Consider the following 16,097-nt stretch of genomic DNA (forward strand, 5'->3'; position numbering starts at 1 on the left):
TCCCCCTTTTATCTTTGCAAAACCCTCACACCTTTCCACTATGATAATTAAACTGCCTCTTTTTAAAATTTATTTTTAATTTTTGAAAAACTAGGGATAAGATAAGGAGTGCAGAAGGTAAAAAAGGATGTGGGGGGGAGAAAGAGGAGGGAGGAGAACACAAGATGTACTGTCATCTAAACTGTTCGTGTTGCAATATCAAGTCCACTTTTTCACCTTTCTACAATTTGATTGCCCTCTAGGTTTCTACTTACAGTTACATATTAGTTTAATTCTATGTTACTCAAGCTCTATTTGCTGACTCAAGCCATTTATGTAACAAATCCCATCATTCAGTTGCCTTTTGTATTGGACAGTCTTACATCACTTCTGGTAGTATATCCATTTCTGCCACTTCCCATATCTTCTCAATGAGTTCCTCTTGTTTCGGTATCTCCGATTTCTTCCAGTTCTTGGCATAAAGAATTCTGGCTGCAGTGACTATATACGGTATATAACTAGGTAGTTTTTTGTCTTATCTATATTATCCAGTATAATGCTCAGTAAAAACAATTCCGGGGTTAGTGGAATATTACAAAGCAATATTTTTTTGTAATAGAGTATGTTCTGTTATCCAATACTGTTTCACTACTCTAGAAGTCCATCACATATGGTAAAAGCTTCCCTCTTGTACTTCACACTTCCAACAGACATTTGACACCTCTGTATAAATGTTTGACAATTTTTGGAGTCATATACCATCTATAAAACATCTTATATATGTTCTCCTTAAAATTTACCGATTTTATGAGCTTTATATTATTTTTCCATATTTGCAACCATTGATCAATATCAATATTATGTCCTATATTTTGTGCCCACCTAATCATGTATTCTCCTACCATCTCTTCTTGCATTTCAGTTTCAAGCAAATAATCATACATTTTCTTAATCACTTTGTCATTTGAACCCAGCAAACGTTTTTCAAATACCGTTCATTCCGTGTAAAAGCCCTCTATTTTATCTTTTGAGTACCTAGGTCCCATTTGTACTCTAGACCAGAGGTCCCCAACCTTTTTGGGACCGCAGACTGGTTGGGGGTGCAGGCTCCATATATGTGGGTGTATGGAGGCACCCCTGCGCTCGTGGGTGGGCATGTCGCACTTGCGACATGCCCCTCTGCAAGCGCGACACGCTCACTGTGTGTGTGTGGGAGATCCTTCTCCACAGCCCAGTTCCAGGAAGCCCACGGACCGGCACCAGGCCGTGGACCAGGGGTTGGGGACCCCGATCTAGACCACCAGTCTATATACAGTATATGTTTTGTGTTTCTAACTCATCTTTGGACCTTAACTCATAATGCTTTTTAAACAGATCTTGACATCTTAAAAAGTTTCGCTTCTGTCATGAGATTAGGTTGTGTAAAGGCCTCTATAGGTGATACCCAGGCTGGTGTTTTTTTTGGTAAATCTGCTATATAATCTTTTTCCAAGTCCCTAGTAAGGCTCTTCTTTATAGTATGAGTTGAAACTTTTCTGCTCTTTTTTTTGTACCATAGAAAAGCATGTCAACCTAACTGTAGATCATGTCCTTTCAACTTGAGTAGTCTATCATTATCTAAAGTTATCCATTCCTTTATCCAGAGTAACAGGCTCTATAATACAATGTCCAATCTGGGAGACCAAAACCTGCTCTTTGTTTGGTATCTTGCATTGCTTTGATTTTAATTATTGTTTTTTTTTACCTTGCCACACAAGTCTCATGATTATTTTATCAAGTTCTTGGAAAAATGACTGTTTTAATATTATGGGAATTGTCTGGAATAAAATAAAATTTTAGGTAGCACATTCTTTTTGATGGTTGCTATTCTTCCCATCAGTGATAGCTGTAATTTATCCCATCTCTCTAAACTATTATGCATCTCTTTAATAACTTCATATAATTATCTTTGAATAATGTACTAGTTTTCTTTGTAATTTGAATCCCTAAGTATCTGACTCTCTTCTCTTCTTGATAGCCCTTTCTATTAATTTCTGCCACTCTTTATCTCTTATATTTTTAATAATTTCAGTTAGAGTTAGAAAAATAGGGCTCATGAGATCTGTTATTTCTCATTTCCATATATTGCTGTTAAAAAGTATATGCTCCTCCCTGGAGACAAAAACTCCAGTTTATGCAGTTTGGAAACTGTAGAATTTTCATAAAGTGTCTGAACCTGAAAAATGTGTCAGTCTTTTCAGCGTAACCTCCCCTTTTAATCTTTGCAAAACCTTCACACCGTTCCACTATGATAATCAAGCCTCCTATTAACATGCACATACACACACTCTCTCCCACACCCACACCCCCATACACCAAATTTTAAAGTGAACACAAAAGTAAAAAATATTTTAAATTAGAAATAAAAAGTTTTACTTGTAAAAAATAGTAAAAAGGTATATATTGCAGAAAATTAAAGTTGATAAAAATTACTGTTTTTCTTCATGGAAATCTCGGCCTCACTCCTTCTCTGGGGGGGCCACATCCCCCAGTTTTGGAACAAGTGTTGTAGATTGAGTAATATACTGAGTAGTTGGGGAGAGAGAAAGATTAACCTAAGTAATCTGTATAGAAACTGTGGAGCCTAAGGCCTCAATCCAAGAACAATTGGAATCAAATTTGAAAACGTTTAAACAATAGATTATGTGAGTATAGTTTCATAACACAGAATTAGAATTCATAATCCTAGTTACACAATAAGATCCTTGAGCTCTAACTTTGAATTGAAACTCTCATGTAGGGCTTTTTGTTAAAACCAAAAAACATTTTAACAACGTATTAATTTTCAGAGGCCCTCTCTGACAAAAATCAGTTCATATGCGGTGGTCTTTCACAGTGAAGCCAAAAACAAATTAGTTTGGCTCCTATGTGGCATCCTGTCCTCCTTTTAGCAATCTGTAGTAACAGTCAAATCAGTTTGGGCTAGTTTACTGCTTTTGATATTTTATTTATTTATTTAAAATATTTTAATTCCACCCTTCTCTCTCTCTCTCTCTCTCTCTCTCTCTGTGTGTGTGTGTGTGTGTGTTCTCTCTCTCTCCCTCTCTTACTCACACTCTCTCACACACTCATTCTCTGAATGTTAGAAATCAGACAGGGTTGAAATTTGTGCTAATTTTATTTTACTTTTACTAAGATTAGGAAAGTTTGTTATTTGGAATGCCATAACTGGATTTCTGCAAGGCTGAACAAAGTAAGTGAACCCTTGTTCTGCTAGCGCTCACTGCTGAAGTCAAATGTGGAAATTTTTTTGTCTACAATATAAGTAGTTAACCTTCTTGGAAAAAAATAAATTTTCCTACTAAGACATAGACATTCTCAATAAAACAGCATGTACTATCTTTCTTGTTCATTATCTGGGATAAGAATGTATATGCAGGATGTGACAGTCCTCTTTTTAGAAGCTTTCATTTATGAGACACAAGAAGCCATCATACATTTCCCGAGGCTTTATTTATGTATATGGCATTTGTAAGTAATTGTAACGAGTCACATAGATTTATAGAAATACAGACATTTTAATGCTAATAGTTTCAGTAAAGTAAAATTTGTTGTTTGAAAGAGTAGCTTTAGTCATTAGTGTCATGAACTCTTTGTAAACTTGGTTGACCTGTTGTGGTGAACATTTTCATATACTGTAGTGTTTGGTCAGTTCATGGATGAAGGCTAGATGGCAGCACAGGAACATAGTTTGATGTTTCCATGTTCAAGTATTGAAAGGATAGGTGTTTTCATCTGCTCCTGTATTCTTAGAGTGAGATGTAAAATATATAATTCTGATATTTGTAACTATTTGCATAACTGCAAATTCATTGTAGGTGACAGAGTTCTCACTTGTAAGCTCTGCTGAACTTTGCATGGCAAGAACTAGGGTTTGTCCTGGGTACCTCATCAGGTAGAAGTTTTGCATGTCTTAGCAGAAGCTACTGGTGTTTCTTTACGGATAAGAAACCTTGACACTAAGTTTGAAGAAGTGGCCAAGTTCTTAGAGGAATTTCAGGATACACATCTAATCCTTGCCAAGCCTTGGTCTGCAGAGGGCCATTAAAGCAATGAGGAGGTTGTGGTGGAGTTTTTTAAAGTTCTCTGCGAACAGCAAAGCTTTAGGCGTCTGGTAGTTTTTTTGAGAGGCATATTCTACAATGCCTGATTAGCAGCGAAACTACCATTCCCTAATACTTTGCTAATCCCATGAATTTAGAAAGCTCTGCCCATGTCCTTCTCTATGCTTTAATGGCCATCTGCAGAGAGAGCCTTGGCAGGGAACAGGGGTATATCTTGCAATTTCTCTGAGAGCTTGGATTTTTTTTTTTACTAAAACTGTCAAAGTTGTAGACATAGGGATTCTTACCAAAATCTTCTAGTTGTAGTGGGTTAAAAAAAATCAGAAATTCCATGCCTGGTCTTGCACCTTGTTCATTTACACCAATGTATGATGTTTTTTCATAAAAATATTCATAGTTGTCGATGTAAAGCATTCTTTTGTTACAGTAGGTAGAAAATTTGGAATGAACAAGCAAAAAATTTCTTGGACAAAATGGAGAAGTACAGTGGTGCCTCGCTTAACGGGCCCTCCATTTGACGACGAAATCGCTAGTCGTTGATGTTTTTGCGAAAGCGACTGCAAAATTATGTTCCCTATGGGGGAATTTCACTTTGCTATGATCGGTTCCCTGCTTCGGGAACCGATCATTGCAAAGCGATGATTTTCGGCCAGCTGATCGGCGGTTTCAAAATGGCCACTGGGTAAACAAAATGGCCACCCGCTGTTTTCTGGGATGAATTCCTCGCTGCACAGGCAGCGCAAATGGCCGCGCTATGGAGGATCTTCGCTGGACGGTGAGTTTCAAGCCCCTAGGAACGCATTAATCGGGTTTTAACACATTCCTATGGGCTTTTCAAAATCGCATTACGACGTTTTCGTTTTACAGCGATTTCGCTGGAACGAATTAACGTCGTAATGTGAGGCACCACTGTATTTCATGTAGTATTCTAGTGAGTTCTGTTGTGGTTTACTTCTGTTTTGCTTAGTAAAGAGCATATTTTAATGGTTTGAACCAACTGTTCTAAAAAATGAATCCTTCCTCATTATCAGTGTGAGGAATTGTTACTATGCTCAGCTGTTTCTACATTTGTATGAAAAAATGTACATCTGTATTACATTTATGCTTAACAACCGTAGTATTATGAGTTTGGGTAAGCTTTGTCAAGAAATTCCAGTGGAAAAATACTGAATTGCTTCTGAAATGCAAGTAGATGATGTTTGTCCAAATGAGCTTTTCTCTAATTTCTAATTCAGCAAAATATTTTTATTGTTGTTTTTGCTTGCCATAATCAGTAAGAGAGGACAGAGAGGTGGTGGTATTACGGGCGAATAGTAGTGTTTGTTTCTTACATGACTACACACTTATTTGTTCATAAAATTATTTAGTTAAGTTTCAGGGAGATTGAAGATGATAATGGCAAGGTGGGTGGATGCTCCTCCCTGATTGGATAGCAAGATGATTAGGTTGAAAGGGCTCCCATACTTACCCTTGGTTGCCATGGTAGCTGCAGTAATGAACCTGTGTCCAGCCTCTGGCTCTTGTTCATGGTTCCCTCACTGTGAAGTGTTTGTACTATTTATCTTCCTTTTTTTTCTTTTAAAGGTATGGATTTTGCTGTTTTAGTGGCACAACTTGTGTCAGGAAACACTAACATGCAGTTCAGAATTCAACACCATAAATTAGAGCTTTATATATTGAAAGTAGGTTATTGGCTCTCTCTCGGGATAGTATTAATGTTTTAATCATCAGACAAGCTTTCCTTCTGTCACACATTTTAGGTGACAATTTTAAGATAGCAAGGTACATTTACTATTTCTTGGTTACATATTTGAACTGACACTGTGACACAGTCCAGTGAATGAACCAGGAATTATGCTGTTAATAACTTCATATTGTACTCTAGTACTGTAACTAGTTTGCTTCTCACACTCTTGTCACTTTACAGTTTTAATTAGATGAGTCAACTGAATGTCAGAACTGGACAAGTTTTTTAAATTGTACAATATTTATTGAAATAGCTGTTCTCTTGATAGACATTCTTTTACTAACAAATTAATTTTCTATTAAGACTTCCCCATTACATTCTCCTTATTACTGCTTGTAAGAATTTATAACATAACTACAGTAAACTTGTAGCTTTACTACAAACTGGACCTATACATTGGGAAGACTGTATAGGAATATAGAGATGTATTTTCAAATTCTTTTTGAGGTTTTTTGTTCCCATATTTTAGACTAAGCTTCTGTAGATGAATCTACTGAATTGATTTGAATAATTTGTTTCATTGAATAACTAACTCTGCAGCTGTTCATGCCCAAGAATATGACATAGGGACATATATGGCCTTTATTGATGCCTTTACACCCTCAGCTTCAAATACACTTACAGTACTTATGTGTAGAAAACTAAGTACTATAGCCTAGATCTTTATAAAGAAGGCAGAGGGATCAAACTGTCCTAGCAGTTCCTAAATGTGAGATAGCATTCTTACCTGCCCTCCCCAGCTTTGGCTTTTTAAGTTTCTTTTCACTTTGGTGCTTAGTGTGTCCAATAGCGAGAATTTCTATAACATTTTTACTTCCAAAATGCACGTAGGTCAAAGAAACAAACAGAAATAAATATGCTTTTTTTCTTGTAGGATATCTTGAATAACCTTGATTCATGTGATCTTGAAGATGATGATCTTATGCTTGATGTTGACTTACCTGAAGATACACCCTGTGACAATGGTTAGTGAAATAATTCCAATGTCTTCCTTGTCATTCTCTCCCTGTTGTGTATAACAAGGAGACAAGCTAATAAAGGTGTTCTCCTTTATTAGTTTGTCTCCTTGTTATACACAACCACCATTTCCCTTAAATTTAGTAGTGAAGCTAAATGTTAAACAGAATGCACACTCCTTGTGGTTAACCTGTTTTCCTTCTCATACTGCAGTTTTCTTAGAAATACATACTGTAGCTGTTACATTTGCAAGTTAAGCCCGTGGAACTTCCAGTATTACAAAACAAATCATACAAATGCACGATAGTATACTATGACAGGCAGACATCTTTCAGCACTGTTAAATGTATTTTCTAGTTTCATCTTAGGATGCTCCTAGGTATGCGCCCAGACTTTGGAACGCCCTCCTACAGGAGGACAGACTGGCCCCATCTTTGCTATCCTTCCGCAAGCAGGCAAATGCCTTTCTCTTCAGACGAGCTTTCCCTTTGTGACTGGCTGCCCAAATGGGATTTTTAAATGGATTGTTATGCATTAATGCTTTGAATGTTTTTAGTATTGCTTTTGTTTTCAATTTCTCAAAATAGTATTTGTTCTTTTTAAAATATTTATACGCTTATTGTGTTTACCTTTAAATATTTTCTTTTAATAATGTGAGTTGCCTTGTGTCCTTTTTAAGGAGAAAGATGGGGTAAAATATTTTAATAAATAATAAAATACTACCAGCAGCACTGAATCTCTCTGCTCACCTTCATAACTATATTCAGAGAAAACATAAAAATGACTACTGCTGCTGCTAATAGTACTATATAACTTTCTGAATTATCAATTCAAAAGTGATTTGGTTTTAAACTGCATTATCACTGAACCTTTTCCAAATAGTACTGTACATCTATAGTTTTGCTTAATATCTAGTTTTGCTTAATGTTTTGGTCCAATATCCACTGAGTTTCTACTGAATGGAAAGTCATAATACTGTGAGTTTTTTTTCCACTTGAACAAGTAGTATTGTGTGTGTTGATCTATATAAATAAAACTCACCCTCTGTTTATGCATCACATTGGCAGTATGTTTTTTTCAGTAGGCTTCAGTTTTCAAATTTCTCAGTACCTTTAATTTAAATTATTGGTAGGTTGTGTATATTTATATAACAAAATAGTTATGTTAAAATCATGAAATGCTTTTTTTAAAAAGCAGCTTTGCCAGATTAGTATAAAAGTATTTTCTGTAAATTCTGTTACCTTTGGATTGATTTGTGAAAACTGTTAAATTGAAAAGGAGTTCGAGTATCTGTTGAAGAGCTGCTTGTAGGATTGCACTGAACATTGAAATGCACCTTGCAGCTCACAATCATTGTACAGACATTGCCTGAAACAAGTGCTGGAGTAGTTTGTAGGCCTCTTATTTTCTTATTCCTTTCTGGCGTCTGTGATGGAGCTTGCACTCTATTTATAGCAGTCGTTGTAGCGGAACAAGTATGTATTCAGTGAAGGAGGACGTAGTTCTAAATCACAGGGTCAAACTGGGCTCATTTCCCAACAATACGTAAGCAGGCAATGGGCAGGAAGGAAGGCCTGTTTACCACAGTTTTATGCAAAACTATGTCTGAGTAGGCAGCAGACTAACAGACGTCTCACTTATGAAAAGTTTCTTGTAATCAGGATCTGACAATGTGAAGAGACACTGTTTTGGTAAGTAAAAAGCCTGAAGGGTTTCTTAAAACTCTTCATATCTGGCTTCAATTTAGATATTGGCATAACATTTAACAATTTATAAATAGCTGCTGAATACAGCTTTTGAATACCAAAACTTTGTTCATGTATACTGTGAGAACTCTGAAATCTCAGTTTCATCTTGTATAGTGGAGTATATTGTCTAAAACCTTTTTGTAAAGACCAAAACCAAACCCAGTTTAAATAGCCAGCTATAAAAGTATTAAAAAGAAAGTTTCTTCGTATAAACTGAATAGCTCTTTGTGTTCCTTTTAAATGTTGTCCTAAATCTTAACTTTCTGATGACAGAGAATCGGAACAAAAAGATTCTGCAAAATTCTCTAAGCAGCATTTGTCTTTTACAAATTATTCTTCATCTTGATTGACTGAAGAATTAAATCTGTTAACTGAAGGAGCAACTTTGTGGGGTCAAATTGCTTTCTTGAGATCTAATGTTAGATTTCTTTTAGCTACCATTTTAATTGTAACTAAGATGAGTTTTCAGTTATTTTCATTTGCCTCACATCACTTCCAATCTTTAATTATCTACCTAAATCAGTGATGGGTAGAACCTATCAGCTAGTTTGGAGTTCTGAGTGATGATAGTTACCTTCATAAACTAATGTTGAAATAACTTTGATCTGTGTAGTGGATTGTGAAAATATGAACCATTATGAGCGACCAGACAGAAATATCAGACAGCAGAAGGAAGGGTTGTGGAAGAGTGCACCACAGCGATGGAGCCAAGACCATTATCATCTTGGGCACACTGACCCCTGTGCCCGTAGTAGAAATGATCTGAACAGGTAAGCCACTTGGAGTGAAAAGTTTTTGTTTTCTTACTTCGCAACTGCAGGTGCAACATGGTATTTCAGACTTGATCTTAAGCAAAGAGTGGTTTATGCCCCAAGACCATAACGTATTATTGTTTCCTGGTGGGGAAAGCTACAAGGGTTGCTGAGGCAAGAGTCTTACTTAGTAGCGCTAATAATCCTGTCATAAATATGCTTTCACCTAGTAAATAGCATTTTTATATAAAAGATTTAAGGATAGTGCAACATTTTTTTCCCTCTTACCATCCATTCTATAGTTCTAATGTCCTTTAAGTGCAGATATCCATACATATGCATGTATGTGTACGCATGAACACACCCACATAGACAAAGATTTGTTGGTAACTTAACCAGGTCTGTATCCTGTAACTCCCACTTGGTTTAAAGGGGATTATTTCCTGGTAGGTGGATACAGGCGAATTAGATAACACAATGTCTCCAATTGCTTTTTTCCTTCCTGAAAAGATGATACAATTGCAAAGGATAACTATCTATTTCTAGCCTTTGGTAAGCTGATATGTTTGCACTATTTCTATACAGCTGGCACTTTGTTTGCATAATATTGCTGATAATGGTTTTATTCATATCAGTGACATATGGAGTGGGGGCATATCTGGATCTTAGCTAATGTTGTCTATGGAATTGAATGTTGGTGTATTTATCTTCCATTCCTGACAACTACTTTTATGACTATCATGAATTTGCTATCAGTTTATAAAAACATAAAAACGTTTAATTTCACATTAAAGAGAAAACTATTCATCTCACCACAGCATAAGCAGTTGCAGTATGTATTGGAAATCAAAACCTTCTGCCTGCAGAGTATAGAAAAATATGTGGTAAATATTTGAATGTAGTACTTAGGTGCGCATCCTGCCCTTAATTAATGATCAGAATTCCAGAGGGAATTTACACCAGCATAAGTGTAATTGTGTAAATCCCAGGAGTAAATTGCTGCTAATTAATGAGTGCTGGTTACATTCCTGCTACTGTGCCAGATTGTGACTTGTCATGTTAGCAGGAATGCAAACAACACATTAATTAGCGGCAATTCACTACCACAGTTTATGCAATTACACGTAACACTAGTATAAATTTCGAATAGAATTCTGGGCAATAATTGTACATGTACACGAATCATCTGAACTTTAGATGGACTAATTAACCCCCCGAAAAAACCCTTTGAATTAACTTAAACATATTTGCAACAGCAACACATGTGTAAAAGAAGTTTTTAAAAATTTGACCAGAATACAGTTCAGCACTGATGCTAACGTAGGTGCAATAATGTAAATTAAAATGGCAAATAGCTGCTAATTAATGAGTATCCAGTTGAATTCCTGTTGTTCTCAAAATGTGTTTGAGTCAATTGGATAATAGATTAATCAACAAATAACTGGGCAACAGCATGACTGATATTCTTAATATTAACTCCCGTTATCATTTGATCACTGTTCATTTGAAGGTAGCAGAGCAGAGAGCAAAACGTGAGTAATCTTAGATAATCTTAGAACTGCACAGCTAAAAGGGTACTCTGTGGATCATCTAGTCCAGCCCTTGCCAAGGAGGCACAGTGAAGAATGAAACTCTCAACATCTGGTTCTGCAGCCAGATATTCATGCTAGAATTTTAATACACAGTTGTAAAGAGTTAATGCAAAGGGATAAAAAAACTGAAAATGGGCTACAGGAAATAAAATGGAGAAATTCATGAAATGGACTGGGAGGAAAGCCAAATGCAGAAACATCTTAATTGCCTTGGTCACTTCAGTGACTGGACTGTATTTCAAAGGGAAGTACTGTAGTTTCCTAATTCACCTGGTTTTTATTTAGAGATGGTTCAAGGCAAACTTTGCTTTCTGGTTCTCTTGGAAAGTCCTTCTTGCCCAGAGGCAATGGCAAATATTATCAAAGGATTATGTCCCATTAAAGAGATAATCCATTTGGCCAGAGTGACTTCAAAGGATTAAGCCTTGATGACAGGTACTTGTTCTGTAACTTTAGGCTTTTGTTCTCTGTAAGAAGCCTGCAACAGGAAGATGGGAGAGAGTTGGAGCATTCTGGTTGCAAGGGTAGCACTCCATTTACACTTTATAGGAAAGTGTCTGTTTGCACTAAAGTAGACCTTATTCAGATAAAAGCATGGGTAGGAATACATAAAAGGTTATGTTAGATAGACTTTATTGTGTTTGTGTGCATCTCTTTTCAGAAGTTCCAAAACTTTGCAAAGCTTTTCTTTAGTTAAGTACAGTGGTGCCCCGCATAGCGAGGTTAATCCGTTCCGGATTAACCTTCGCTATGCGAAAACATCGCTGTACGGGGCAGGAAAAGCCTATTGGAACGCATTTAACTTAGTTTAATGCGTTCCAATAGGCGCCAAAACTTACCCCTCCAGCGATGTTTTTGCGGTCCGGCGGCCATTTTGGAGCCGCCGATCAGCTGTTCGGCGGCTCCAAAATGGCCACCGGATGACCCGAAATGGCCCCCTGTCAGTGTTTTCGCGCCCTCCCCTTGCTTACCGAGGTCGCAAAAACACTGCGGGGGGGCATTTCGGGTCGTCTGCAGCCATTTTAATGGCCGCGGATGACCCGAAATGGCCCCCCGCAGCGTTTTCGCGACCTCTGTAAGCAAGGGGAGGGCACAAAAACACTGACGGGGCCATTTCGGGTGATCCGGCGGCCATTTCGGAGCCGCTGATCAGCTGTTCAGCGGCTCCAAAATGGCCGCCGGACGCCCCAATCGTCGCAAAGCGAGTGCGGCGATTGGGGCAGCTCCGTATAGCGACCACCAAAAAGGGATCGCTATACGGATTCTTCGTTATACGGTGCGCTCGTTAAGCGAGGCACCACTGTAATCCCCATGTTGTGTAACCATTTAAACTTTTTCTGATTGTTTCTTTTTTCTTCTTTTTAATAATATATATATAATCCTATCCAGGATTTGGGTGGATTTTGTGTGCAGAGGAAATCTGGGTACTTTTTCTGATATCTGAAATCACTTTGCTGAACTACCAGGGTTTGAAATAAGAAGGAGCATGTGTGGGGTGGTGGCAGTGGTACATTATGTGTAAAGCATGGGCGGGCATCATTTCTTAAAAGGCATAGCTGCAAGGGAAAGGGGTTGCATGTCAAGAAGTGTAGTGAAATGGCTTGAGAGGTCCTTTCACTCTGTGCCTTCAGGAATTCACTATATGAAAATAAAAAGGACAGGGAGTAGAGAGGCTAGTGGAAAAAGAGTCTGAGTAGCTGCAGTAGAGCAGTTCGTGACAACGTTAAAACATGTTAAAACAAATTAGATGATGAGAACAGCACAAAATAATAAACTTCAAAAATCAGCAAAAGTCTTAAACGAGTAGAAACTGTTGAAGGAACAACTTTACAAAGCCAGAACACTGCCAGAGAAAGCTTGCCTCCTTGTTCCTGCATAAGAAACATCTGTGGCAAAGATGTACAAAGAGTCTCATTTGTCATTTTATGAAGCCTTAGACTGAATAATAGGTCAACATAAATCGACAGTTGCAAGATGTCCTTTGTGTTAAAGTACAATGTAGGACCATTGTTTTGGCGTTCTTGGAATATCAGAGATACTTGTAGCTCTTTAAAAGACAAACATATTTTGACATAAACTGCCATGAAATGTTGTTTTGCTCCAGCACACTAAAGTGACTACCTTCAAATCAGTTTCTGAAAACATATTACAGGAGCTGCAACTATGTGGACTCTCCTCCTCTTGGCCACATTGAAGGCTATGGAGTACCAAGCTTATACCCACCTCTAAGGAGTTTGCCGGCTAACACTGTGATGCTGGATGAAATGACCCTTCGGCATATGGTTCAAGACTGTACAGCTGTAAAAACTCAGCTCTTGAAAATGAAGAGGATACTTTACCAGGTTAGTAAGTAATATGTAAAATGTAATGCTGGAAGGAACACCATGCCATCTATCTTTGTATTATAGTAAAATTTAATTTTCTTAAAGCTGGTTTTTTTTGCTTAAATACTGTCTTGGCTCCAATGATTTCACTGGAAGTATGCATACAAAGTGGATTCAGTGTGCATTATCTTTCAAGGTCATGACATCTGACATTCAGAATTGTGTTTCATGGGTGCTGGCTACAGTGAGGAGGAGAGGTCTGCTTCATAGGTGGAACACTTGGAGTTGTTATGCTGGAAGCCATTATGTGGAAATATTAAAATCGAGTGTTTCTTTTTTTTTCTTTTTAAATATTTGGCTAGGATCCAAAGCTGCTATGCATTGCTTTATTTCACCAATATAGTGTTTCCCTGGCTTTGTTACTATTCATGCACTACACACACACACACACAAAAGTACAGTGGTGCCTCACATTACGCTAATTTGTTCCATAGAAAGCGCTGTAGAATGAAAACGTTGTAATGCGAAATTAAAAAGCCCATAGAAACGCATTAAAACCTGATTAATGCGTTCCTAGGGGCTTGAAACCCACCGTCCAGCGAAGATCCTCCACAGGGCGGCCATTTTCGCTGCCTGTGCAGCGAGGAATCCGTCCAAGAAAAGAGCGGGGAGCCATTTTTTAAAACCCGGTGGCCGTTTTGAAATCGCCGATCAGCTGTTTTAAAATCATCATTTTGCGAGAATTGGTTCCCGAAGCAGGGAACCGATCATCGCAAAGCGAAATTCTCCCATTGAAACCATCATAAAGTGATCGCTTTTGTGATTGCAAAAAGTTCGTCATAATGCGGTTTTGTCGTTAAATGGGGCGCCCGTCTTGCGAGGCACCACTGTACTGATAAATGAACACTTCCTAACAATTTGAATATTGTGGTACAATATCTTTATTTTTCCAAAATAATAAGCAATATTTAATTTCTAAAATACAATTGTTTGGTTTGCATATAATGTTCTAGGTTAACAGATCAAAATGATGTAGAATATTCTACCCCATTGAAGATCTAGTGATAAGTTTATTCCCATGAATTTATCAAATATGTAAAACTGGAGATGGAGTTACATCTCTGACCTTCAGATGTTCATACAGTTGTCATGCAGCTGTTCAGACATAATGAGAGGCCCTTTTTACAGACTCAGCTGAGCATTTGAGGTTGAGGATATTGTGCTTCCTTTCTGTATGTTTGATGGAAGGAAACTTAAAAACAATGTTAGATTGGATCATATTCATTCACATAATTTATTGCTTCTCTTCTGCATAACAGAACATCTGAAGGAGCATGAGGTAATCTTTAAGAGGGTTTGCTTGAGGAATTTTGCTGATAACACAAGTTTTAATGTGAAAACTTAAATACTGTATATGTTACTTGAAATTTTATTTTACTTAATTCATAAGTTTCCAGTTTACTTCAGAGTCAAGCCACTTTGTTGAATGCTTAAAATTCTTAACATACTTTCACAAAATAGTACATATTATATCCCATTGTAGGTTCCATGATGGTCTTTTAACTATCCAAAAATGAACATCCAGTCTAGAGAGAAACTGGTGCTTTCTGTGAGGGCTCCCTAGCTTTGAAGCTATGTTGTATAGCAGGGGTGGGTAATTAATTTCTATAGGGGTGGGGACACATGAGAAATCTGAACTGTGTTCGGGGGCTGAACCAACTTTGCTTAAAAATAAAATGAAACAGTGATGTTATGATTGTTTTAATTTCAAACTTGTTAATCTTCACAAATACTAAAGAGGTTTTTTTGTGATATGTTAAAGATAAGCAACTGATCAACTTTAGACAAAAAGCTATAAATGGTTTTGGATGTTCAAAACTGTCTGCGGGCCGGACAGGAGCAGCTTGCAGGCCATATGTGGCCCTCAGGCTGCACTTTGCCCAGGTCTGGTGTATAGTAAAAGACCATTGTTAAAGCTCAGTTCCTCTTGATCCTGTTTCTGGCTTAAGTATAGCTGAAGCTGGTACCATTGGGGATTGAGGGAGTACTTATCCTTACCTGTTCCTCAGGCCACAAATGCTTTTTGTAGGGGAAAATGAATTAAAATAGCATACTGAAAGAGGTGTGCTATATTCCTTCCAATCTAATTTGTGCTGCTGACATTGCATGGGCTCTATTGGTAGCATTAGAGAGACTTAATTAAAATAATCTTCCCACCCACCCACATAGCAACTAGTTCCGTAGTACAAACTTACCAGTTACAAATGTCTTATGATGTCACTGATGATGGGATCAATTTGAATAACCAGAGCTCAGCATTTTTCATTCCTAATGGCAGCTACGTCGCTTCTGGTCAAGGAGATTATGTTTCTGTCAGCTACTCTGGATAATATACGAAGGATTCAATATAGACCATATGGACGAAAAGCGAAATTGGTAGAAAAGGTGGTTTTATAAAACTGGAGATGTTTCAGAAATGCCTGTTAGGAAATATAATCCTGATTTAATCCGGCCATTCTATAAACTTTATAATTATGATTATCTGGTGCTGTGTGTTAATAAATTCTGAAAATATTTGAGGTGCACTTCAGGTCTTTTCCATTGCAGTCGAGTCCTTTGTGATTTTTACAGCTTTGGAAGCTGGCATATAGACTGATGTCCGTCTGCTGATATAACTGGCAGTAGGTCCTGAAGGTTTCAGGTGGAGGTCTTACCCACCAGCCATTCTCTGATTCTTTCTGCTGGAGATAATGGTGATTCTGTGTGAGGCCTCTCTACCTGGAAACAGTTGAAATGTATCTGTTTAATAAGCTGCAAGGCAAACAAGTGTCATGTGGGACCTTTATGAGTGTCACTTTTATATTAGCATGTCTTTAGCTACTCCCAATATGTTTG

The 16,097-nt window shown here is 37.5% G+C and overlaps 1 protein-coding gene across 7 annotated transcripts in view; it reads left to right on the top strand.

Annotated features, from left to right (window-relative positions):
* Positions 1-16,097, top strand: part of CCSER2 (coiled-coil serine rich protein 2) — a 75,859-nt gene that overhangs the window by 23,783 nt on the left and 35,979 nt on the right. For 6 of the 7 annotated variants that reach the window (XM_020802249.3, XM_020802246.3, XM_072995123.2 and 3 more), the window contains exons 4-6: positions 6,704-6,794; positions 9,148-9,304; positions 13,031-13,220. In XM_020802249.3, coding sequence (XP_020657908.3) covers positions 6,704-6,794; positions 9,148-9,304; positions 13,031-13,220 — 438 coding nt within the window. Of the gene's footprint in view, positions 1-6,703; positions 6,795-8,305; positions 8,478-9,147; positions 9,305-13,030; positions 13,221-16,097 lie in introns of those variants that run through there. The other variant, XM_078390958.1, reaches the window with a different exon arrangement.

This window comes from Pogona vitticeps, chromosome 3 (genome assembly GCF_051106095.1).
Source record: "Pogona vitticeps strain Pit_001003342236 chromosome 3, PviZW2.1, whole genome shotgun sequence".
Taxonomy (NCBI): domain Eukaryota; kingdom Metazoa; phylum Chordata; class Lepidosauria; order Squamata; family Agamidae; genus Pogona; species Pogona vitticeps.